At 43.7% G+C, this 27,498-nt stretch overlaps 1 protein-coding gene across 1 annotated transcript; it reads right to left on the minus strand.

Annotated features, from left to right (window-relative positions):
* Positions 1–31: 31 nt before the first annotated feature.
* On the minus strand, positions 32–27,498 carry htatsf1 (HIV-1 Tat specific factor 1). Its single transcript, XM_041215896.1, has 9 exons — positions 27,155–27,498; positions 24,504–24,687; positions 19,364–19,411; positions 17,945–18,099; positions 15,070–15,233; positions 10,392–10,491; positions 9,716–9,805; positions 9,482–9,619; positions 32–2,773 (listed from the first exon to the last, which is right to left on the minus strand). The coding sequence occupies exons 1-9, from the start codon at positions 27,347–27,349 to the stop codon at positions 2,345–2,347; spliced, it is 1,503 nt and encodes a 500-aa protein (XP_041071830.1). The 5' UTR covers positions 27,350–27,498; the 3' UTR covers positions 32–2,344.

A 27,498-nucleotide genomic window follows, 5' to 3' on the forward strand; every position in this document is an offset into this window, starting at 1 on the left:
AAAATCTGACTTTAAAAATGAGAAAGCAAGGTGAAGCAACATAGTTTATTGGGAGTTAAGATCTTCAGACGTTTAAAGAAATAATATTGCTATCATCATTCGGAGTTTCCCCCAAACAGCCAAATCAATGTTCATATTAAGTCATTTATTTATTTTGATAAAGGACAACCTTAAAATTCAGTTTATTAGAAAACTAGAAGAGCTCAACAGAACGTCACCATATCATAGAAGGTAGAGATTTAAAAAAAAAAATCTTGATTTGCCACATGACATTGCAGAAAATGTAATGATGCCAACAGGATCCGGATCCTTCAATCCTGCAAACAAAAACTTCAATATGATAGAATGAGATGGGTTAGGAAGAGATGATAGCGATATAATTTCTTTTAAAATGTTAATGATCAGAACTTCCAAAAGACAAGTTAAAAATGCACAAGGAAACATTCTTGCATGTTATACTCTACGAGAATATGTCTTGAGGAGTTAAGAAAGATTTTGCAAATAATTCAAGCAATTTGCCGAGAAGCTCTTTAATACGATTTTACTCCAAAGGAAAAGTTGACCATGCCTCACAATGACCACTTATGAAGCTCCATTAAAAATTACAAAAGCAAGATACTACAGAAATAAAGGCAAAAAGTGCTGGAAATATTCAGCGGGTATAGCAGCATCTGTGGAGAGGAACACAGTTAATGTTTCAGGTGTATGACCTTCTATCAGAAGGTTTTCTCATCACCTCTGTTTCTCTCCACAAAGGCTGCCAGGCCCGCTGAGTAATTTCTGGGCTTATTTTTGAAGTTCTGAGGCTTAAGACAGTGCCTTGAGCAAAGTTATCCACATCGATCACATGTGGAACCAAACATGTTTCCAATCAGCATCTCAATTAAACAATGATCAAAATGTTCAAACTTGTCCCAGAAGAGAAACGCTATAAAAGCCTGAAGCAAGGAGCAATATGTGAAGTGCTCAATTCACAAGCAAAAAACAGTAGAGAAGGAATTGAGGAATTTAGGGCAGAATAAAATCTCTCACCAGAGAGATACTGGCAGTTTGAGCAAGTCAACAAAACTCTGGAACCTTACCAATATTAATATTTTGATTTGATAAATGTATCCAGAAATGATTCTACGTACTTTTAATTGTTAAAGTATATGATGCTGTCACTCAAATCATCAAAAACTAATCTTTTTTTCCAGATTCTGCACAGCAAAATGTACCCACCAGAGATGCGAGACAAAGGAATGACCCTACCATTATGGCTTCTTCTGCTCAGCAAAGTCAACTAAGTACCCAGTTTATTCCAAAATATGTACAGGAGTCATTCACCTCTTAATTAAATGGTGAGTTTTTACTTGGTATTTACTGTTAAAACATACCAATGGCTTACTTTTCATTTACTTATAAAGAGAATAATTTCACCACAAAAAGAGTCACAAGTTGCCAACTTTTAATCTTGGAAGTGATCCTACCAACTGTAGGCTGCAGCTTTGACTACATTCCAGAAAGTTCCCTCTAAACAGTTTTGTGTCACAAAGTGTGCCACTGCCTTATTGAGGAAATCCCTCCCCTCCCAAATTGGCTGGAGTTTTTTTTTCCTTTCCCAGGACATTCCATGACTTCAGGTGGGGTGTAGAGTGTATATATTGTGATGTATTTGTGGGACAAACTGAATGTACCAGTGGATTATTTCCTGTCTGTCATTTCTACACGTTTGTAGCAGTAGGTCAATAAATTCAACTCTAGGTGAGGCTGGGATGAGGAGAGAGGAAGGAAAGGGAGAAACATCACCCATGGTTTTTACTTCTTACTGCTACTCAGTGACTCCCACTGATAGATGGAGTGAAATGCGATGTGGAGAGCTCTGCACTCTGCTGCGGCATCCCACACAATTGGAGTTTGTCAAAATTTGCTGCTCAATTTTGTATGAAAATGGTGACTTGGATGGCACTGCCAATGACTGCCTGCACTCAGTGGAATATACAGCAAGACAAGACACATGCATTTTAGGCAACCTGGAGAAATGAAGAAAAAACTACAAAAAAAAACTTTGTAATTTTACCCCAGAATGCATTTCTACCAAAGGGCGATGGTTATTAATTAGTTGGACGAGCTACCAGAATGGCTAAGAGTTTATCTTGAATATAGTTGAGCATAAAACGGCACCATTCTTTACAACAAATACATTTTTGTTACAAAATATTAACCATATTAAAGAAGCTTTTTTCCAATTTACAGCAAACAACTTGGCAATTTAAAAAAATGCATATCTGATGTTCAGCCACAACATTCCAGTTAAAACTGAGTTTTTCAGCAGTCATTTAAAACCAAGGGTCCTACTAAGAATTCATGGCTCCTCTTCTGCATCATCATCACTTCCATCGATGCTGCTGTCCGTGGATAAATTATCTTCATTCCACGCTCCTTCAGCCTCTCCTGCCTCAGACACGGAATCAATCACACCTTGAGGTTTACTGTCTCTGGAAGGGGCTTCATTGTCCCCTGATGTTTTCCTATTGTCCTCTGAAGGCATTGTACTGTCCAGTGATGGTTTTTCATTATCCTTTGAAGGCGTTACATTGTCCACTGACAGTTTTCCATTGCCCTCCAACAGTTTTGTGTTATTGTCTGGAGGAGCTGAGATTTCCACAGGCACTTGGCTGCTTGCCTGTGTCATCTTCTGTTCATCAGCAGGCTTAACAGAGGATGGGTCAACTTCCAAAAACGTCTCCCACGATTTCAATCGATGTTCTCTTTCTTTTATAGTTTCTTCAATCTGGAAGTTCAAAATTAAAATTTAGCAAGATTTTTTTTCTTTTTTTTTTTACAAGTGCTTCATAAATATATTATCCTGCTAGAAATGGGTAAACATTTTGCCGCATAGGTCAGACAGAAGCAGTACAGTCCTACACCTTCCTAAAATAAATAATTTTACTGCAAGATGTTTCATTGTCTTACATAAAAATATCAAATATGGACATATTTTAAAACGTGCTGAGTAAGTAAATATTTTGAAAGGCCCAAGTAGCCTGCTCAAGTAACCCTCAATCTTTGAATAAAGTTTAGCATTGTCATTAGTTCAACCCTAAAGTCAGCACTCCTAAATGCGAGGTGCTTGCATCTACAAGAATTTTGAGCATGTCACCACTTGAATTCTACCAACGATATATACGCAACAGACTCAACACCTGCACTCACTTAAAATAAATAGTGAAGCCACCATAATGGACTAGCAAGTTCCACCTTCTGTCCACAAAGTAACACCCAAGACTAAGTCATACTCGCCCTCAAGTTCCAATTAAAACATAGGCAGGCGGGTCACACTGTTCAATGCAAAATGCATTTGAAATCCCAAAATCAAATGTCTTAATGAGAAAAGCAATACTGTAGATGCTGGAAATCTGAAATAAAAACAGAAAACGCTGGAAAATCGCTACCCAGCTCTGAAGAGTCATACCGACTCTAAATGTTAACTGTTTCTCTTTCCACTGATGCTGCCAGACCCGCAGAGTTTTCCCAGCATTTTTTGTCTTAGTGATATCTTTATACACGTTTTGCTTACAATACCTGCAAGTGGCACTGATGTGGGTTTTTAGTGTTAAAGCTTAGCTCACACCAAACTTCAGGTTGCTATTTTATATTGAAATCTGAAGTCTACAGGAAGCTCCACAGAGGGACCAAGTGGCTCTCTGACAATGCACCTGAAATATCAGCAAGGTTTCCTCATTACCTTTGGACTGGAGTATCAACAACAATGCAATTCATTTTAATTACACCCCCTCGAGTTCATACTGGGATTTGCCATTCAGACCTATCCAACACTGTTCATTCAGCTGGCAATCACCAGCACTCACTTACAACTGAGTAAATACACTTGCTTCTTCCCACCATGATTACTTTCTATTGTTAAAAAAAAATTCTGATTGTCTGCCTAATAGAGAATTCCTCAGCTTTCGGTCTACTTAACAGATCACCACCCCTCGACTTTGAACCACTGCTGGTTTTGCGACCAGTACCCCCTCTGCCAAGGCAGGTAGTGGATCTTCTCTGTACGTACCACCTCAACTTTAGGTGGCTAGTGCAGTATTGTGCCTGATCCACACTCACCTGAGCAGCAATGCCACAGGAACTAGTTACCATGCAGCAGCTGGCCCCTCAATAGCAGCGGTCATCTTGTTTCATTAGAATTATTTAAGTGGGGCAGTGGGAGCCGCCTAGTTGCCATTTTACAGAAACTTTGCTCTCAGGACAGGAGTCACATGAGACAGTGAAAGAAACCACAAAACTGTCTGTTTTATGACTGAAAAGGGCTCTTTTTTTCAGGAGAAACTATTGATGGGATCAGGGGAAATGCATACTAAAACATCTGTGTCGAGGGAGACATTGTCCACTCTCTAGATTGAGGTGTACTCTGAATAGAGGCCACAAGGACCGACTTGTCCTGCAAAATAAAATCAGCGAGTCTTCAGCCACATCCAGCTCTTGAAAAACTCCAAAACTAGCTCTTGCAATAGGAAATTGAGGGCGTATCTGGTGCTCGTTTACACCCTTGCTACATGCTGAACTAAGAGTAACGTCCTAATTTGGTCACTATGAGCAGGAATGCATTTAGACAAAGGGTGCTCGCTGATGGAGATTACTGGTGTGTTATCAGACCCACACACACTTAGCTGGTAGTATAGGGTGGAAGTAGTCCATAGCTAGCCTTACAAATTTTTAATTTCAAATTGACTAAAATGCCAGATAGGCAGCTCTATTAGTCCTCTCGCCTGCAGATAGCTATTCCATCTTGTCACAGGCAGCACTTGTGGGTGAGGTTGATGAAAAGAAATAGCTTTGCCATACTCTTCTCCTCAGGGCTCTGCAGGGGGGTGGCTTACTTAGCAGGATTAGCTGAAGTTGTTGTGCGAAATCTTGGGTATTGCGAACAACAAACACAGCTGCAGAAATTAGAAGTAAAATTTTTAAATAGTTTTTAATGCTACTGGCCTGCATATAAAGAGAAAATCAGATGCTAGAGTACTATAATCAGTTGCAGCTACAGACTGCTCCACCTTCAGCCGTCTAAAACAATGCCTCTAAAAATAGCAACTCTTATTTGGGTTGGAGCTGAGACTTCTTGCAATTGACTATGATGTGCTAAATAGAACTGTGGCTGACCCTGTACTTGGATATAGCGCTTTGGCTCAGCAGTGGTGGTCTTGCTTTTCAGCAATCTTTTAGACCAATCCAAGAAAAGTGATTCACCAAACTGCTTAATTGCAGAGTTCCAGGGGTGATTACCAGTGGAATGGGACTTCCCTGTGCTTTAATTCCCTTTATAAATTAATTAGATTGTCATAGAATCTTACAGCCAGGAGTACAATATTTGGCCATCATACCTGTGCCTGCTCTTTGATAAAGCTATTCACTTAGTCTCACTCCCCTGCTCTTCCCCTTTATTTCTGCAATTTTTTACTTTTTGCATATGTATCCTATGCCATTTTGAAAGTTATCATTGAATCTGCTCCCACCAACCCCCTTTCAATGCATTCTAGGTCACAGCAACTTGGTGTGTAGAGGGGAAAAAAAAACTCCCACCTCTTCCTTGCTCTTGACTAGCTTTCTGCCACTGGAAATAATTTCTTCTTAGTTATTCCATTAAAACCCCTTATTATTTTGATTACCTCTATAAAAATCCCACCTTAGTAGTCTGTTTTTAAGAGAAGAATAATCCTGCCTTCTCTAGTCTCTCCACCTAACAGAAGTCCTGCTCCCTGGCACCATTCTAGTAACTCTACCCTGTACAGCAGGGTGCCAAAAGGACCAGCAGTTGGGCCTCAGCTATTTATAATCTAAACAATGACCCAGATGAAGAAATGGAGTGCAACATATCCAACTTTTCTGATGATATAAAGTTGGAAGGGAAAGTAAGCTGTGAGACAAACACAGAAACTGCAATTGGATATAGGCAGGTTAAGCAATTGTGAAAGAAGATGGCAGATGAAGTACAATCTGGGGAAGTGTGTAATTATCCAATTTGGTGGGTGGAATGCAAATGTAGAATATTTTTTAGAAGGTGAGTGACAAGTAAATGTTGATATTCATGGGGGCTGGGGGCTCCTTATATATGAATCACAGAAAATTAGCAAGCAATTAGGAAGGAAAATTGTATTTCAGAGGGTTGGAGTTTAACAGTAAGGAAACCTTGCTGCAATTATATAGGGCTTTTGTGACACCACACCTGGATTGCTGTGTAATTTTGGTCTCCTTACCCAAGGAAGCATACTTAGCTTGGAGGGTGCGTAACAAAGGCTCACTAGATTGCTTCGTGGGATGAGAGGGCTGTTCTATGAGGAAAGATTTGAGTAGAATGGGCCTATACAGTCTGTAGTTTAGAAAAATGAGAGGCGAGTTCTTTGAAACATATAAAATTCTTAAAAAGGTAGATACTAAGAAGCTATTTCCCCTGGCTGAAAAGTCTATGACTAGGGAGTGTAGTCTCAGGATCAGGGGACAGCCATTTTGAATTGAAATGCAGAGAAATTCTCGATCAAAAGTTGGGAGTTGAAGTTCAGTAATGATCTTACCGAGTGGCAGAGCAGACTCGAGGAGTCTTACGGCCTACAACTACTCCTTTTCCTTAGTTCTTCCATTAAATTTGTTCCGTCACCTTCAAAAGGTTTTTGCCTGTATAGCCATTGTTTCTTTATCCTCCTCCTTCTTAAAATTCTACCATTGAATTTACATTGGCCTCCCTTTGTTCCTATGTGAAGCATTCAGTCCCTCAAGCCTATTCTGCTGTTGGATGAGACCATGTGACCTAACTCCATATACCCACACCTTTGCCCATGCCTCATACTGCCTTTGGTTAACAGAAACCCAGCATCAAGTGCTGTTTTGTGGGAAAAAAAATCTTCTTCCACTCTTTCCATGTTGAAGCATTTCCTGACTTCATTTCTGAAAGGCCCGGTTCTAATTTTTAGGGTATCCATATGTCCCCAACCAGCAGAAATAGGTTCTCTCTCTATATCTTTCAATTCCCCTTAATATTTTGAAAACTTTGATCAAATCACCTCTCAACCTTCTAAATTCAAGGACTTACAACCAAGTCCAATACATCCTTCCAAGGTGTGATACCCAGAACTGAACACAGTATTCCAGATATGGTCTAACCAGAGCTTTGCATAATTGAAACATAACTTCTACCCCATGGTATTCTGGCCCTCTAAGTATAAAGAGCCAGCATTCCATTAGCCTTTTTGACTATTTTCTGTCCTTATCAATAATATTTTAACAATCTACATACCTTCATTGCTTCTAGCCTTTCACAATTTAAGAAGTACTTGAATCCATTCTTTTCAGGTTTAAAGCAGATTGCTATATTTGTGACTGTTTTGTCCCTTCACTTATAGAATCATAGAATGGTTACAACACAGAAGGTGGCCACTTGCCCGTTGTGCCTGGCTGTCTGTAAGAGCAACTCACTGAGTTCATCTACACTGCTTACAGTGCCGCTATCTTAGTCATCAGCAAACTTGGATATATAGCTTTCTATCCCATTAGGTATTAATAAATAAGGTCAATGGTTGAGGCTCCAACACAGATCCCTACAGTGCACTGTTAGTTACAATCTGCCAATTAGTGTACCTACCCATTATCACTACTCTTTGGCTGAGCAGCAAGACACAATCTTCTTCAACCAGGCCAATGATTTGCCTTCAATTCCATGCACATCAACTTTAGCTAAGAGTGTTTTATAAGGGATTTTTTCAAATGGATTCTGGTAGTCCTTACAGATAACATCAATAGACATTGCTCTGCCTACTACGTTAGTCACCCCTTCAAAAAATTCAAGTTTATCAGGCATGATGTACCCTTTACAAATCAATGCTGGCTTTCTGGTATTCAGTCATTCCATCCTTATTTATAAATCTAGCAGTTTTGACAAGGTTTGGCTAACTGGTCTATAATTCCCAATTTCCTCCTCACATTTTTAAATAGTGGAGTGACATGTGCATTTTTCCTAATTTTTCTTCCCAAATGCACCCTTCATTCACGGGATGTGGGCTTCACTGGCTGGGCCAGCATTCATTGCCCACCTCTAGTTGCCCTGGAGAAGGTGGTGGTGAGCTGCCTTCTTGAACTGCTACAGTCCATGTGGGGTAGGTACACCCACAGTGCTGATAGGAAGGGAGTTCCAGGATTTTGACCTAGTGACAGTGAAGGAAAAGCGATATATTTCCAAGTCAGGATGGTGAGTGACTTGGAACTTCCAGGTGATGGTGTTCCCATCTATCTGCTGCCCTTGTCCTTCTAGATGGTAGTGGTCGTGGGTTTGGAATGTGCTATTTAAAGGCGCCTTGGTGAATTCCTGCAGTGCATCTTGTAGATGGTGCATACTGCTGCTACTGTGTGTCGGTGATGGAAGGAGTGAATGTTTGTGGATGTGGTGCCAATTAAGTCGGCTGCTTTGTCCTGGATGATGTCGGCCTTCTTGAGTGTTGTTGGAGCTGCGCTCATCCAAGCAAGTGGGGAGTTATTTCATCACACTCCTGACTAGTGCCTTGTAGAAGGCTTTGGGGAGTTAGGAAGTGAGTTACTAACCGTAGGATTCCAAGCCTCTGACCTGCTCTTGTAGCCACAGTATTTATATGGCTAGTCCAGTTCAGTTTCTGGTCAATGGTAACCCCCAGGATGTTGATAGTGGGGGATTCAGTGATGGTAATGCCATTGCACGTCATGGGGTGATGGTTAGGTTCACTCTTGTTGGACATGGTCATTGCCTGGCACTTGTGTGGCACGAATGTTACTTGCCACTTGTCAGCTCAACCCTGGATATTGTCCAGGTCTTGCTGCATTTGGGCATGGACTGCTTCAGTAGCTGAGGAGTCACGAAGGAAGGAAGGTCACTGATGGAGCAGTTGAAGATGGTTGGGCCGAGGACACCACCCTGCTACCCTGAGGAACTCCTGCAGTGATGTCCTAGAGCTGAGATGACTGACCTCCAACAACCACAACCATCTTCCTTTGTGCTAGGTATGACTCCAACCAGTGGAGTCCTCACTGTTCACAACATTTAAGTTAACTGTGCACAGAATATTTCTGCCTTCCCTTAAAATTCAAGCTTATTTGCTAAAGGATTGGCCTGTATGCCAAAATGGAAAATATCTTGGAATGCAAAAGTGCATGGGATAGTTAACAGTCTCAAAGTTACTAAAAAAGAACTCAGCAATTCTGGTGCCATTGAATTTTTCTCAATATCATTTACCAAACAGCTTAAGATTTTTTAACACTAAAAAATGACCGTACAGACATGTTGTAGGTGCTAAAGGAAGGTGTGGAGCAATATTCTAAATGTTTTCTAATCATATTTACGCGAGGGCAAGTTGCCTGATCCTATCAAATACATATATTTACTTAATCATTCAAATTAAGAACTGGTCAACAGAAATGACTAAACATATTTTCCAAGAATTATTTCATCCCAATCTTTCCTTCATACCTGGTAATCAATGATACCATCCCATGTTTCAGCAGTTATTTGGCGCCCACCAAACCATCTTCCATTAAGCATCGATATACACAGATCTGCTTGTTCTGGTTCTTTAAATGCCACGGAGGCTACACCATTAGGGTGTCTCTGGAAATTAGAGAATACATTCAGCATTAAGACATGCCTGCATTTTTAAAAAATAATCCACACATACACATCACAGAAAATAGCAAAAATTCTTACATCAAATACAAGTGTTTTCTTGACTTGACCGAATTTTTCACATTCCAGCCGAATGTCATCTCGGATCTCATTCAAAACCAATGGATCTTCCTATAATAAAAGTTTATTAAAAACTTTAAACAAATGCCATAATAGAGTGTGACATTTTCTCATGCCAGTTTGAGCAGCCTATTGAAACTTGGGATAAAATTTAGATCGTGTGCATATGCCAAAGTTGACAAAGAACGGTACATTTCCTGGTTTGGCAATTTGTAATGGCTAAACTGTGTCTCCTAACCATAGCATTCGATTAGATAAGCAGCACTGAACAAGGATTTGAATTCTCTTATTGCCGTCATCTTATTCTACTAGCTAAAGATAAATGCAAAACCAATTCAAACTAAACCAGATCAGCAGAAAATTCTGGGATTAAAAACAGCTGCAAAAACAAAATTTTGAGCCCTTAAGAGCACAGACTTTGCGCAGGTGTTAAAACTGTATGGAACATTCACTGTGTGCATTTCTCACGTGGACCATTTTAATACAACCTCTGACACAATTAGATCATAATGTGGTTAGATCAAAACCTAATTATGATTTTAACCCTGATACAGAAATGGTAGCAATGGCTTTAAAGAATACCAAGAGCAAATGTGAAAAATACCTCAACGTGTATTCCATTTGTGCCTCGACTTACCTCAAAATCCTTTGGATGAAACATGTTCTTAAGAATTACGACTCGTTCGCATCGTAATCGTGAAGTGCCAGGTTTTCTTTCTGGTCTCCAATCCAGCTGCCTAACAACAAGGATTTATGTTTGTCAACAGAAAATTCCCCTTTAATCAAAAGCCTCTAAACAAGTGGAGCTCTGTATCCGCAAGAATCCACACCTCAGCATGGTTTTTGCATAGTTATCTATTTGAGACAAATAGACACTTACTAGCAGATCCCTTTGTTGTTGCTCATGGCAAATCATGGTATTATATCACCTAACATACAGTTTATTATGCAGCTGTTGTTTGTGCTGTTGGTAACACTCTCATATCCCTTTAGGGCTAAAGTGTTTAATTGCTATAAATAGGTACATGATAAAGTGAGTTGGAGGGTAATACTTGAAATGTTTCTCTGCAGATAACCTCTTGTAAATTCTCAGCTCTTCCCCAAAGCCGCAGGAAACCTGGAATAAATTTCTATTTCAAACTGATGCAATGCGTTCGCTCATCTGATGCCCGTTAAGCTTGCTTGTTGCTTATTCATTCAGAGGGGAGCAAGAAGTGTTATCTTTAACGCCACACACAGGGGCGAGGCAGGAGGGTGTGGGGAGTAGAATGAGTTAAGCGGTTATATTGGCAGGCCTAGTAACAACTTTTTTTTTTTAAAAACCATTTCACAGGATATGGGAGTCACCAGCAAAGCCAGCATTTTTTTGCCCATCCCTAATCGCCCTTGAAAAAAAAAAAATGCTGGCAAACTGCCTTCTTCAGCTGCTGCAGCCTATGTGGTGTAGGTACTGTTAGGAAGGGAGTTAAGATTTTGAACCAGCAACAGCGAAGAAATGGCAATATAGTTCCAAGTATGGTGAGTGACATGGAGTGAAATTTGCAGGTGGTGGTGTTCCCATGCATTTGCTGCCCTTGTCCTTCTAGATGGTAGAAGTTGCAGTCTTGGAAGGTGCTGTCGAAGGAGCCTTGGTGAGTTGAAGTGCATCTAGTGTATAGCACACAGTTGCCACTGCGTCTATGAGAGAGGGAATTAATGTTTAAATTGGTGGATGGGGTGATGATCAAGAGGACTGCTTTGTTCTGGATTGTGTCAAGCTTCTTGAGTTGTTGGATCCACACTCATCCAGGTAAGTGGGCAGTCTTCCATCACTCTCCTGACTTGTACCTTGTAGATGGGGACGGGCTTTGGGGAGTCAGGAGGCGAGTTGCTCACTGCAGAATTCACAGCTTCTGACCTGCATTTGGAGCTATAGTATTTATATGGCTGATCTAGTTCAGTTTCTAGTCAATGGTAATGCCCAAGATGTTGATAGTGGAGGATTCAACAATGATGCCATTGAATGTCATAGGGAGATGTTAGGTACTTGTGTGGCATGAATGTTGCCCAGGTCTTAGCTGCATACTGGCATGGACTACTTCAGTATCTGAATTGTGGGTGGTACTAAATATTGTGCATCAATAGCAAAACAGCCCTCCTTCTGTCCTAATGATGGAAGTAGTGTCATTGATAAAGCAACTGAAGATGGTTGGACCTAGGACATTACTCTGAGGAACTCCTGCAGTGATGTCCTGGGACTGAGTTGATTGGCCTCCAACAACCACAACCATCTTCCTTCGTGCTAGGTATGACTTCAACCAGTGGAGGGCTCTCCCCGCACAATTCCCACTGACTTCAGTTTTGCTAGGGCTCTTTGATGCCACACTTGGTCAAATGCTGCTTTGATTTCAAGGGCAGTCACTCTCACTTCCCTTGAGTTTAGCTCTTTTGTTCATTATTGTAACAAGGATCTGACTGGTCCTGGTAGAACCCAATGCGAGCATCAGTGAGCTGGTAATTGCTGTCCAAGTGCCATTTGAAAGCACTGTCGAGGACACCTTCCATCACTATGCTGATGACCGAAAGGGTACTGATGGGGTGGTAATTGGCTGGATTGGATATGTCCTGCTTTTTGTGGACTGGACATGTCTGGGCAACTTTCCACATTGTCTGTTAGATGGCAGTGCTGTGGCTGAATTTGAACAGCTTGGCTAGTTCTGGAGCACCAATCGTCAGTACTACAGCAGGTCGCCATCATCATCATCCCTGGGTATGTCCTGCCCTATCAGCAGGTCAGACACAGCAGAAGTGGCAGTAAAGTGGTATACAGCCAGGAGGGAGTCGCCTTTGGAATCCTCAACATCGACTCCTTGAAGTCTCATGGCACGAGATCAAAGATGGATAAAGAAACCTCCTCCTGATTACCACCAACTGCCTTCCCTCAGCTGATGAATTTATACTCCTCTATATTGAACACCAATTGCAAGAAGCAATGAAGGTGGCAAGGCCACAGAATGTATTCTGGTAGGGGACTTCAATATCCGTCACCAAGAGTGGCTCAGTAACACCACCACTGACTGAGCTGGCCCAGTCCTCAAGGACATATCTGTCAGACTGGGCCTGCAGGTAGTGAAGGAACCAACAAGAGGGAAAAAAACTACTAGGCCATGTCTTCACCAATCTACCTATCATAGATGCATCTGTACACGACAGTATGGGTAGTGACCACCACACAGTCCTGGTGGAGACACAGTCTCACCTTCACACTGAGCATAACTTCCATCGTGCTATGTGGCAGTAGCACCAAGCTAAACAGGACAGATTCAAAACAGATGCAGCAGCTCAAAACTGGGCTTCCATGAGGTGTTGTGGGCCATCAACAGAATTGTGTTCAACTACACTTTACAACCTCATGGCCAAGCATATCCCCACTCTATCATTACCATCAAGCCAGGGATCAATCTTGGTTCAATGAAGAGTGCGGGAAGGCAAACCAGAGGCAGCACCAAACATACCTAAAAATGAGATGTCAACCTGGTGAAGCTACAACATGAAACCACTTGCATTTCAAACAGCGAAAGCAGCATGTTATCTCACAACCAACAAATCAGATCAAAGTTCTGCTACATCTAGTCATGAATGGTGGTGGACAATTAAAAAACTAACAGGAGGTGGTTCCATAAAAATCCCCATCCTCAATGATGGGGGAACCCAGCACATCAGTGCAAAAGACAAGTCTGAAGAATTTGCAAAAATCGTCAGCCAAAGTGCTGAGTGGATAATCCATCTCGGCCCCTGAGGTCCCCAGCATCACAGATGCCTATCAGCCAATTCGATGCACACCACGAGTCAATAGCATTGGTTCCATACACAAGGGAAAGGTACAAAGAGATACATAAGCAATTAGTTAGCTAGCCAGTTAGCTCTGATCAAGTGAGAGGGAGCTCAGAGTCCAGGGCATGTCAGAGTAGGAAATGTTAAGCCATCCCATTAATAGGGATAGTATGACAGATTACCACATATACTCAAGTAATAGTCGATCTTTTGTACAATCCCTGACTTTTTGCCAAAAAAATCCTTAATTTTTCATATATCTGGTGTATAAGTCGATCCTCGTTTTCGAGGAATAGTAGAACGTGCTTTTTCATGTTTTTTGATGTACAGCGCTGCACCAAAATAGTGTGAAGACAAGTTACTATTGGTAAGTATAATTTCCTGATATTAGAGTCATGCTACTAATTCTATTAGATTACCTACACTTTAATCATAATTTCCTCTGGTACCATGCTGCATAATTATTGCTTGTAAAGCTGAGGTGAGAAATACTGCCTGTTATGAATCCATTCATGGACAGGATGCCAGCAAAACAGATGCCACCAACAGAGTTGCCAGGTTGGAAATTCAGTAACAAAAATACTTTTCTCCCCCAACATCATCCTCTGCTACCATGATGCACAATACGTCTTATTAAATTGTTTGAAAGAAAAAATAAAATGTTGCCATTTGGTAACTTCTTGGCTTATTTTGGGGGAGGGGTTGGTGGGATCAGTCTGCGAACAGCTCATGTACCACCGTAAACAGGTAGCAAGCAATGGGAGAGGATGGTACTACAATTAACAGAAACTAAAGTGCAAGGTAAATCTTTATTTGTAGATTTAAAGTGGAATATGGTCATTGAGTGTGGTTTTCCCTCATTGTACTCGAGATAAAACCTAGGTTACAGCTATTGCTGCTTAGCCTACTGAAAGCATGGCATAACTTAACGATATTGGTAAATGGTTTTCATGTTTTAAGATACCAGTTGTCCGTCCAGCATGCATGAATTACATTCCCTCAAAAGTATTACTCGTATAAAGGTGAATCCCTGCTTTTTGCCTAAGTATTTGGTTTAAAGAAACTCGACTTTTACATGAGTATATATAGTATTATTTTTCCGGTTCTCAAACAATTCTTTGAATTAAGGTCAGATCTGATTATATTGCCGACCAAAGTAAGCAGCTCAATGACTTGTATCTGGTATCATCCCACTGACTGGAGAGGCACACAAGGGAGCCGATCAGAAAGGCAGTATCCGGTTTGGAGCACAAGGGTTCCTGCTTTGACATTCCTCGGTAAAACTATTGTATAATTAGGTATAGAAGTACAGGCAAATTCCCAGAAGATAAAGAATGTGATGCCTATTCTTCACAGAGCTCAGGTCAGCCAAAGGGCATGGTGATATTGAGCAGCAAACCTCAGATAGCTATCATAGTAATTTACAGTCAGTCATTCTTAATTTTAATAAAATTAAATTAAAGTCTCCCCAACAAATCAGGCAAAATTGGATTTTAACGCACTTTTTTTGCAGAAGCAATTTCTTCTTGTAATCTTTGCTTTTCTTCTTCTTTTTGCTGGCATCATACTGTCCTTTCAATTCGAACTTGGCAGCTTCTACGTGCAGCTTATATCCCCTCACTTCAGTTTCATCCAAAAATTTGAGAGCCAGGTCGATAGATTCTTTCTGGAATGCAGAAAGAAGTATTTTTTTTTGTAAAGGAAGGTGATTTGTATGATGGTTTTTAAATATAAAAGGGATTGGGGTACAAAAGTAAAGAAGCATTAACACAATTATAGAGGGTCTTGGTGAGACCACAAAAAAGTGTACACAATTTTGGTCTCTTTACCTAAAGAAAGAAATACTTGCCTTAGTGGGAGTGCAGTGAAAGTTCACAAGGATGATTCATGGAATGAGGGGTTTGTCCTACGAGGAGAGGTTAAGTAGACTAGGCCTACGGCTAAAATTAATGATGAGAGGTGGCCTAATTGGAAGTATATGAAATTTTTAAGGAGCTTAACAGGGTAAATACAGAGAACAAAAACAGAATTACCTGGAAAAACTCAGCAGGTGGTGAGTTTTTCCAGGTAATTCTGTTTTTGTTTTGGATTTTCAGCATCCGCAGTTTTTAGTTTTTATAAATACAGAGAAGATGTTTCCCCTGGCTGGGAAGCCTTGAGCTAAGGGTCAGGGTCACAGTACAGATCAGAGTTGCCGGGGGGGGGGGGGGTGCGGTGCTGGTGACCGGCCATTTACGACTAGGATAAGGATACATTTCTTCACTCAGAGCTATGGATACTCAGTTGTTGAATATATCCAAGGCAGGGATTAATAGATCTTTGGGTACTAAGGGATTAAGGAACATGGGAAGGTGGAGCTGAAGTATGGTGGAACAGGGTCAAACTCCTGTTCCTATTTCATTTGCTCTTAAAGGAGGGTAAAAGAGATTTTGGAAAGGCCTGGAGCCCTTCCAATGGTGGAGCAATTAAAATTAGGGATGCACAAGAAGCCAGATGGTTGGACAAAGTTACAAAAATAGTCTCAAGTATTTCATCACATGATAATGCCAGACAGAAATAACGAGTGCAAACCCTGCAACATTGTTGACAATGAATCAGAGGATATGGTAGGAATTGGACAGAAATCCAGTGAAGTGAATTATGATCTTTGTGTTTTATTTTCTGCAATCGATAGAGGTGGATGTAATGGATGCCTTTGGATTTTGCATTTCAGTCAAATTAAGAAAAGCATGTTTGTTCCACCAAATATTTAAAGTCTGCAAACAAAGAATTTCAACAGATTACTCGATCTCATGAATTGTTCACTTTGATACAGAAAATGCTTGTTTAATAAAAGATGCATTATACTAAATGATGCACAAACGCACAAACTAGGTAAGGTGGAGCTGTGTACTTTTAAACTCAACTTGTAACACGTGAGGTCCATTGCAGCCAAATTGCACAGATACCTCCTGAAGCCAATTAGATTGGCAGTAGCGAATGTCTGTCTAAAGTGAGGGGCACTGCTGGGATTACATGCAGTCCTGACAAAGAGGAGTCTGGACTCAGACGTAAGTTTGGGGAAACAGCCAGGGTAAGGCTGGCAGGCCCCAGCAAGGAGGAAGTGGGTGGGGGGAAATGGGGATTGAGGGGCCAGGCTTAAGAGGCCAAGGAGGGAAGATAAAGATTGCAATATGACCTTGGTGGGGGTTGTGCTTTCAATGCATTCAGGGAACTGCAAGAGTGAGCTCACCCTGCCACTTGCCCAACAGTAACTCATCCAACTAAAGCTGCCTGGCTTCCCACATGGTGTGGGCTTCCTCCTGCTGCAGGTAAAATACCAGCAGGGTTAGGATGAGGCCCTTAAATGGCCACTTAAGGGTCTCAATAGGCCCAAGGGCTATTGGGCTACCTGCCACCTCCTCTGCCCCTTATAAAATTGCACAGGTCAAGGGAGGGTGGAAAGGTCACCTGCGAGATTTTATGAGAAAACCCACCTTCACACCTGCTGGTGTGGGGTGTGTAAAATCCGGCCCCAGGTTATTTATTGTTCATTAGTCTATCAGACAGATAACCTCAAGTTTATTCCTGGTAATTAACTTTTATGCACCCAGTACTGATTTGAAACCAACACACCCACAGTTACCTAGATCATTTCTTTCCACCAGTTTTGATAACGAGGACCACATTCATTTACTCGTGTCAGCCATGGCTCAGTAGGAAGCACTCTCACCGCTGAATCACAAAGTTCCCGGATTTAACCTTATTCCAGGGCTTAAGCACAAAAATCAAGACTGACACTCGTGCAGCACTGAAGGAACACTACACTGTCAGAGGTGCCATCTTTCGGATGGGGCGTTAAACCAAAGCCCCATCTACCTGCTCAGTGAATGTAAAATGTCCCAAGGCACTATTTCAAAGGGTAGAGGAGATATCCCCAATCCCCTGACCAATATTTGTTCTTCAGTCAACATCGCAAAAACAGATTATCTGACCATTATCACCTTGCTGCTTGGAAGAGTGCTGTGTGCAATCTGGCTGCTGCAGTTACTAGATTACAACAGTGACCATACTTCAAAAGTACTTCATGGCTGTAAAGTGCTTAGAGGCGCCCGGTAGTTGTGAAAAGTGCTAAATAAATGTAAGTCTTTCTTTTTATTTCCAATGAAACCGCTCACCGGTGGTGACTTATCTGTTGAGAGGTCCTCAATCTCCACCTGATTAATAGTAAAAGCGCTATTTCTATCAGCAGTCTTGCTAATGACTTGCTTGTGAATAATGACTTAGTATTAACCAGCTAATTCAAAACAGGAAGAGGCACATTTTAAATATCTGTAATGGTGCAGCAAATATTACAACTAAATTAAATTCCCAGTCAATGGCCAAATAGTTGTGTACCTTTAAGTAGCAGCAGAGACCATCTCCCTTGAGATTTCCAGCCTTGTCCTTGTATAATTTTATCTTATACTCTTCTGTTTCAGGGTTTTGCATGATAATCCCAAATTTTGACATGAGCTCCACAAATTCATCATTTGTAATGTCTGGAGGTAACCCTACAAATGAGAAATAACTACTGGTGACTTAAGACAAATATTCAAACATCAAATTGCTTCTTCAGGAATTCAAGGTGCAAATAAAGATTTCGACTGTCGAACGAAGAACATTTCCCTTCAACCACACGGCAACACGTTTAAGTAGTATGAATAAAAGCATTTATTCCAGCAGTTTTTGAGGTAAAAACTTGTGGAAGAATGCTTCTTGGAAGTAGTTCCATGATCATTAAACATGAACAGTATCAACAGGATATTGCAGCCCATCTGTAAGATAGATACTCCCGAGATAAAAAATAGCGAGAAGTTAACAGGTCTTGTCCTTTAAAAACAGCATTTGGAACCTACAGAAAAGCTCTACTGAAGTGTACCAGAGACAATATTGAGTCAACAGGCCATGGATTCACATTTTGCCTCCAACTTGGAGAACAAAATCTAGGTTGACACTCCACTCTATGCCAAGGGACTGCTGCACCCTTGGAGGTGTTTTTTTTTTAAATGATACATTAAACTGAGGCCTTGTTTTCCCTCTCAGGTAGAGGGGACAAACTCATAGCACTATTCTGAAGAACTGCAAGGGTGTTTACCCCACTGTCCTGGCCAAAATTTCTCATATCCAGCATTAAAATCATATTATCTTGTCCTTAGGATTGCTGTTCCATGGCAGGGATGCTTCTATTTCATTTTAGCAACAAAAGCTTAATAAAGTGTTCAAAGTATGATCAGATGAGACCACAGTAGTTTTAGAGGGAGTTCTTGTGCTAGCTGCTGCTAGAACACTTGGCATCGAACTTCAACTTCATATAGTGGACATTTATCCAAATTAAAAGTGAAAACTAAAAACCTTAAGGCACTTTGTTCTCTAACTGATTCTGCATTTGCTTACAGCGAAGAAAGCCCATGTTTTATTTTTGCTTGTAATTTCATTTCTTAATAAACCCAATTTGCAGCTTGGTATATACAATCTGTCAGAGGGTTATTTATTCGTGAGTCAGGAGAATGGATCCATGATATTTCTGGTGGGTGCACAGTAAAACAAGAAGTTCCCAGTATTGACTTTGTAATCTTCTTTCCAAGACAACTTTACAAATGGGGCCATATTTCAGTTCGTAGAAAATGGGGGTTGGCCTGGGAAGTGGACCTTTGAGCTGGACAACAGTAAAGCATCTGGATTTCACCAGATTGTAATATTCATCTCAGCATGGCAAAACCAATCAAACAAGATTTCATTTTTATCAACTCTCATATCTCTCAGCCTAATACTCACCAGATACATACACACTTGTGTTCTTCTGCTCCTCAACATCAATCCAGCCTGAAAAAAAACACAAATTCACATTGTTAAATATGAATGAACCTACATAATATAGATCAGACATACAAAATGGTATAAGTATCTTGACAGCACTATAAGCTTCCCAAAGACCAGAGTAGCATGAGGCCTAGCAGTAGGGAAACCCAGTGTACTCTTGCTCACAGTATCAATTTAGCAGCTTTACAATTTTTGAAAAATCATAAAATCTATTAATTGGGATGCAGGTTGGAATAAATGATTAGAGTTAATGTCGCCAACATTTGTCACTTCATATCAAAGTATGAACAACATAGGTTACTAAATCAAAACTGATAACTTTTCAAATTGCTTATCTAGGTGAGCAAATTCCCATTTAACTGTTAGAAGTATTACATGTTGGTAGACCAAACCTTTGCCTGCTGCTTTGCAGAGGCTGTTGAATTAAATTTGTGCCCAAGGTCAAATGACAACTTAAAGAAAGCAACACAAAATGTGACAAGCCAGCCTAAAAATGATTTGCCATTTTTTTTTCTAAAACTGGTACTAGCACAAAAATAATTATAAGGAGCTGCTCCAATAGTCTTGTTCGATGTGTAATCAGTAATGTCAACATTAAGATTACTGGAATGCAAATTTGATAACCCATCAAGCACATAAGAATGTGCATTTAATGTAACGTCCTTCACAATACTAGTGTTTTACAGCCAATGAAATACTTTGGAAATATAGCTGCTGTTGTAACATGCAGCAGCTACTATGCACAAAGCAATGTCCTACAAGCAGCAATAGGCCAGATTCAAATTCAGCACCATGTTAGGGGGGGTCTCCAGGCATCCAGCAACAGTGATATCATCAAGCAGGATAAGCAACTGAACACATTTATGCATTCTCACACTCAACAAGTTAAAAGCACTGAATCCTTTCACTTTTAATTTTAGATTTTACAGGCAATGAAATGAATGATTGGCACCTAAGCATGAAGTTAAGGTACAAGATAAAATATCACAAATAAACATTTATGTTAAAAATGTGGAATTTATGAAGAAATTCGGCATATAGATATAAAAATGAAGGGCCAGTGAAGCTGTTTAACAGCAAATACAGACTTAGTATGCAGTTAAAAACCCACTTAAATCTCATTCTACAGCTTGTAACTGGTTTAAGGGTTTTTACAGCAAGAATAAAAGCATAAGAGTAGAAATTCATGTCGGTTCTATAATTTCTAATCGATTACATTCTGGGGAGACTGAACCAGCGCGCACACTGGGGAAGCACAGAATCCTTGAAAGCAACTTCTGAATAGCTATGTTTCTCCAGAAGTTGTCGTCAGTTTCAGGTAAGTAAAGACATTGAGCTCCAACAGTTCCGCCCTCATTACCACAGCAAAATCCGGGCCAATGAAATCACCAACCAGATGATCTGTTTCGGTGATAGTTGGCGGATAAACACTGACGAGGAGATTAGGGAGAAGTTCTTTGAATAGGGACATGGGATCTTTTATGTCCACCTAACCAGGCATACAGGGCCTTGGTTTAACATCGCATCCAAAAGTGGCAACTTGATAGTGCAGCATTCCCTTGGTACTCCAATGCAGTGTCACGATAAATTATGTTCTCAATCTCTGGAGTGGGACTTGAATCCACAAACTTCAGACTAAAAATTGGGAACCCTCCCAATGAACCATATCCTAGACAAACACTGTTTGCTAGTTCAGAAGAAATCTAAATAAACACAAGATCTAACCTTCTAACTTGCTGTCAGACCAGAACACATCAATGTGGTCAATGAAAGTCAACAGAATCACATAAGAGTAGGGAAAATTAATAATAGGGCAAACTTAAAGGCTTTGTATCTGAATGCACGTAACATTCGGAATAAAACTAATGAGTTAACAGCGCAAATAGAGATAAATAGCTATGATTTGGTGGCGACTACTGAGACATGGTTACAGGGAGAACAGGTATGGAAGTTGAATATCCAAGGGTACTCAGAGTTTTGGAAGGATAGGCTGGAAGGAAAAGGGTGTGGTGTAGCTTTGTTAGTAAAGGAAGAGATCAGTGCTATAGTGAGGGATAATATAGGCACTGGAGAGCAAATCGTAGAGTCAGTCTGGGTAGAAATTAGAAATAGCAAGGGAAGAAAGTCCTTGGTGGGAGTAATCTATAGGTCTCCAAACAGTAGTTCAGCAGTAGGGCACAGTATAAACCAGGAAATACTGGGAGCATATAAAAAAGGGACAACAATAATCATGGATGATTTTAATATGTAGATAGACTGGACTAATCAAATTGGCAAGGGTAGCCTTGAAGGAGAGTTCATAGAGTGTATTAGAGATTGTTTCTTGGAACAATATGTTGTGGAACCAACCAGGGAGCAGGTTATTCTGGATTTGCTTTTGTGTAATGAGATGGGATTAATCAATGATCTCATAGTAGAGGATCCTCTAGGGAAGAGTGATCATAGCATCCTAGAATTTCAAATTCAGTTTGAGAGCGAGAAACTTGAGTCCCACACCAGTGTCCTGGAGTTAAACAAAGGTAACTGCATAGGCATGAGGGCAGATTTGGCCCTAGTGGACTGGGCAGGAAGACAAGGTAGGACAGCTGATGAACAGTGGCAGATATTTAAGGAGATATTCAATTCCTCTCAACTAAAATATATTCCAAAGAGGAAGAAAGATGGTAAGAGAGGGAAAAAGCATCCATGGCTAAGCAAGGAAGTTAAAGAAAACAAAAAGACAAAAATTAAGGCATACCAAATCGCAAAGGTCAGTGGCAGGCTGGAAGATTGAGAAACTTTTAAAGATCAACAAAGGGTTACTAAAAAAAACAACAAAAAGAGCAAAGGTAAATTATGAAAGAAAACTAGTGTAAAATGTAAAAGCTGATAGCAAAAGCTTCTACAAGTATATAACAGGAAAGAGAGTAGCTAAAGTGAATGTTGGTCCCTTGGAGGATGAGGCTGGGGAGTTAATAGTGGGAAATGCAGAAATGGCAGAGACGCTTAATCAATATTTTGCCTCAGTTTTCACAGTGGAGAACACTAGTACCACCCCAATAGTAACAGGTAGTGCAGAGGGTATAGAGAAGGAGGAACTTATAACAATCACCATCACTAGAGAAAAAGTACTGAGCAAACTATTGCGGTTAAAAGGTGACAAGTCCCCAGGACCTGATGGCCTACATCCCAGTGGGGTACTTAAAGGGAGTGGTAGCAGAGACAGTGGTTGTATTGGTAATAATATTCCAAAATTCCCTGGATTCTGGAAAGGTTCTAGTGGATTGGAAAAATGCTAATATAACTCCCTTATTCAAACGGAGGGGGGGGCAGAAAGTAGGAAACTATAGACCAGTTAGTTTAATGTCTGTCATTGGGAAATTGTTGGAATCCATTATTAAGGAAGTAGTAATGGGGCATTTGGAAAGTCAAAATGCAATCCATCAGAGTCAGCATGGTTTTATGAAGAGTAAATCGTGTTTGACTAATTTGCTAGAGTTCTTTGAAGATGTGACAAACAAAGTGGATAATGGGGATCCTGTAGATGTAGTAAGTCTGGACTTCCAGAAGGCCTTTGAAAAGGTGTCACATAAAAGGTTAATACACAAGATAAGATCACATGGAGTTAGAGGTAATATATTAGCTTGGGTAGAGGATTGGCTGACAAACAGAGAGCAGAGAGTCGGGATAAATGGGTCTTTTTCTGGATAGCAAGCTGTAACGAGTGAGGTGCTACAGGGTTCGGTCCTTGAGCCCCAACTATTTACAATCTATATTAATGAATTGGATTCAGGGATAGAAGGTACTATAGCTAAATTTTCAGGGGACACCAAAATAGGTGGGAAAGTAAGTTGCAATGAAGAAATAAGAAATTTACAAATGGATATGGACAGGTTAGGTGAATGGGCCAAAATTTGGCAGATGGAGTTTAACGTGGGTAAGTGTGAGGTTATCCATTTTGGTTGGACGAATAAAAAGGCGACTTATTACTTAAATGGAGAGAAGCTTCAGAATGTTTCAGTGTAGAGGGATCTGGGTGTCCTTGAGCATGAATCACTGAAAGCTAGTGTGCAGGTACAGCAGGTAATAAGGGAGGCAAATGGAATTTTGGCATTTATTGCTAAAGGAAGAGAGTATTAAAAATAGGGAAGTGTTGTTGCAACTGTACAAGGCATTAGTGAGACCGCACCTGGAGTACTGTGCAGAGTTTTAGTCCCCTTACTAAGGAAAAGTGTAGTTGCTTTGGAGGTGGTTCACAGGAGGTTCACTAGATTGATTGCAGAGATGCGTGGCTTGTCTTATGAGGAGAGATTGAACAGTTTAGGCCTATACTCGCTAGAGTTTAGAAGGATGAGAGGAGATCCAATTGAGGTATATAAGATGCTAAAGGGGATAGACAAAGTAGACAAGGAACGGATGTTTCCCCTTGTGGGGCATTCTAGAACGAGAGGCCATAGTTTTAGGCTAAGGGGTGGTAGATTTAAAGCAGAGATGAGGAGAAATTACTTTTCTCAAAGGGTCATGAATCTGTGGAATTCACGTCCTCAGAGTGCAGTGGATGCCGGGATGCTGAATAAATAAGGAGATAGACAGATTTTTAATTAGTAACAGGTTGAAAGTTATGGGGAGAGGGCGGGAAATTGGAGTTGAGGCCGAAATGAGATCAGCCATGATCGTATTGAACGGCGGGGCAGGCTCGAGGGGCTGAATTGCCTACTCCTGCTCCTAGTTCTTAGGTTCCATTAGGAAGAGGTGTGAAAAAATTACACAGTAAACTGAAGCAGCAAGCATGGTACTTTTCAGATGATTATGAACTGTTTAAATTCTCCATTTAAAACCGTCAATTAGATTATTGTCTGCTATTACTCTAAGGTATCCATTAATACCATCATCTTACACTCACTCACTGAGCTAATGTTCCTACAGATAAGGCAAGGGGAAAAATGCAGACGGAAAACGTGCTGCTACAAGAAAATTGCTAGGGACATTTTTGCCAACTCCCCAAGAAAGCTCCAAAAGACCAGGGCCGGGATTTCTGCACTCGCCCGCCACCGGGATCTTCTGGTCCCGCCGCGAGCCAATGGACTTCTGGCTGGGATTAGAAAAATAACATTACCCGTATCAGCTTTTCTCTTTTCTCCTTTATGCTTTGTTTCTTTCGGATCATTCTGAACTGTATTATTCTGTGAAGACTTCCGCAGAGCAGCAGATGTCTTCTGGGTTACAGTGCCGGAATTCACAGGGCTTTCTTCAAAGTAACCGTAGCTTGCATGATATGTGGCCAGAAAATCTTCAGTGATCTGAAAATAGATTTCAGTAGTTATTAGATAAGTATTGGCTTTCAACGAGCTGGCACTGGGGGAGGGGGGAAGAGATGGTTGGGGGAGGGAGGAGAGGGGAGAGGAGAGATGGGGGGGGGGGGAGGGAGGGGAGAGATGGGGGGGGAGAGATGGGGGGGGGGAGAGAGATGGGGGGGAGGGAGGGGAGAGATGGGGGGGAGGGAGGGGAGAGATGGGGGGGAGGGAGGGGAGAGATGGGGGGGAGGGAGGGGAGAGATGGGGGGGAGGGAGGGGAGAGATGGGGGGGAGGGAGGGGAGAGATGGGGGGGAGGGAGGGGAGAGATGGGGGGGGAGGGAGGGGAGAGATGGGGGGGAGGGAGGGGAGAGATGGGGGGGAGGGAGGGGAGAGATGGGGGGGGAGGGAGGGGAGAGATGGGGGGGAGGGAGGGGAGAGATGGGGGGGAGGGAGGGGAGAGATGGGGGGGAGGGAGGGGAGAGATGGGGGGGAGGGAGGGGAGAGATGGGGGGGAGGGAGGGGAGAGATGGGGGGGGAGAGATGGGGGGGGGGGAGAGATGGGGGGGGAGGGAGGGGGGAGATGGGGAGGGAGGGGAGAGATGGGGGGGAGGGAGGGGAGAGATGGGGGGGAGGGAGGGGAGAGATGGGGGGGAGGGAGGGGAGAGATGGGGGGGAGGGAGGGGAGAGATGGGGGGGAGGGAGGGGAGAGATGGGGGGGAGGGAGGGGAGAGATGGGGGGGAGGGAGGGGAGAGATGGGAGGGAGGGAGGGGAGAGATGGGGGGGAGGGAGGGGAGAGATGGGGGGGAGGGAGGGGAGAGATGGGGGGGAGGGAGGGGAGAGATGGGGGGGGGAGAGGGAGGGGAGAGATGGGGGGGGAGAGGGAGGGAGAGATGGGGGGGGGAGAGGGAGGGGAGAGATGGGGGGGGGAGAGGGAGGGGAGAGATGGGGGGGGGAGAGGGAGGGGAGAGATGGGGGGGGGAGAGGGAGGGGAGAGATGGGGGGGGGAGAGGGAGGGGAGAGATGGGGGGGGAGAGGGAGGGGAGAGATGGGGGGGGAGAGGGAGGGGAGAGATGGGGGGGGGAGGGAGGGAGGGGAGAGATGGGGGGGGGAGAGGGAGGGGAGAGATGGGGGGGGGAGAGGGAGGGGAGAGATGGGGGGGGGAGGGAGGGGAGAGAGTTGTGGGGGAGGGAGGGGAGAGATGGGGAGGGAGGGGAGAGATGGGGAGGGAGGGGAGAGATGGGGAGGGAGGGAGGGGAGAGATGGGGAGGGAGGGAGGGGAGAGATGGGGAGGGAGGGAGGGGAGAGATGGGGAGGGAGGGAGGGGAGAGATGGGGAGGGAGGGAGGGGAGAGATGGGGAGGGAGGGAGGGGAGAGATGGGGAGGGAGGGAGGGGAGAGATGGGGAGGGAGGGGAGAGATGGGGAGGGAGGGAGGGGAGAGATGGGGAGGGAGGGAGGGGAGAGATGGGGAGGGAGGGAGGGGAGAGATGGGGAGGAGGGAGGGGAGAGATGGGGAGGGAGGGGAGAGATGGGGAGGGAGGGGAGAGATGGGGAGGGAGGGAGGGGAGAGATGGGGAGGGAGGGAGGGGAGAGATGGGGAGGGAGGGAGGGGAGAGATGGGGAGGGAGGGAGGGGAGAGATGGGGAGGGAGGGAGGGGAGAGATGGGGAGGGAGGGAGGGGAGAGATGGGGAGGGAGGGAGGGGAGAGATGGGGAGGGAGGGAGGGGAGAGATGGGGAGGGAGGGGAGAGATGGGGAGGGAGGGGAGAGATGGGGAGGGAGGGAGGGGAGAGATGGGGGGGAGGGAGGGGAGAGATGGGGGGGAGGGAGGGGAGAGATGGGGGGGAGGGAGGGGAGAGATGGGGGGGAGGGAGGGGAGAGATGGGGGGGAGGGAGGGGAGAGATGGGGAGGGAGGGAGGGGAGAGATGGGGGGGGAGGGAGAGATGGGGGGGAGGGAGGGGAGAGATGGGGGGGGAGGGGAGAGATGGGGGGGAGTATGAGGGTGTGTGTTATGGGGATTGTGAGGTGGGGGTATGAGGGGGAGGGGGTTGGGGGAGGGGTGAGTGATTGGGGGTGGTGTTAGGTGGGGTTTGGGGGTGTATCGGGGGTGGGGTGGAGGGTTGGGGTGTGAGGGGGGTTGGGGGAGGGGGTTGGGGTGTGAGGGGGGGTTGGGGGAGGGGGTTGGGGTGTGAGGGGGGGTTGGGGGAGGGGGTTGGGGTGTGAGGGGGGGTTGGGGGAGGGGGTTGGGGTGTGAGGGGGGGTTGGGGGAGGGGTTGGGTGTGAGGGGGGGTTGGGGGAGGGGGTTGGGGTGTGAGGGGGGGTTGGGGGAGGGGGTTGGGGTGTGAGGGGGGGTTGGGGGAGGGGGTTGGGGTGTGAGGGGGGGGGGGTTGGGGGAGGGGGTTGGGGTGTGAGGGGGGGGGGGTTGGGGGACGGGGATTGTCCAGGCCCCGGGCCCGCTGCCTGCCGCCCTCACCTTGGGGAACCAGGCCTTCCTCTCCCCGTCCCACTCGAACTCGGTGCCGTCCGCGTCCACGAAGCTGTCGGAGCGGCTGCGGCCGGGGCCGGGAGCGGGAGCGGGAGCGGGGCCGGCCTCTCCCCCCGGGCCGTCCAGCAGCTGCTGCAGCCGGAGCTGCTCATGGAAATCAGCGTTCACCTCGTCCCGGCTCATTCTGCTCCTCCTCACTCACTCACTCCTCACTCACTCCTCACTCACTCCTCCTCCTCCGGCTGGAGATATCGGCCAAAATATAAATAAACTCAACAACACCGCTCTTAAAGTCACCTTAAAGCACGTCTCGCTGCACCGCCAGTGCGCAA

Source organism: Carcharodon carcharias, chromosome 21 (assembly GCF_017639515.1).
Source record: "Carcharodon carcharias isolate sCarCar2 chromosome 21, sCarCar2.pri, whole genome shotgun sequence".
NCBI classification, from domain to species: Eukaryota; Metazoa; Chordata; class Chondrichthyes; order Lamniformes; family Lamnidae; genus Carcharodon; species Carcharodon carcharias.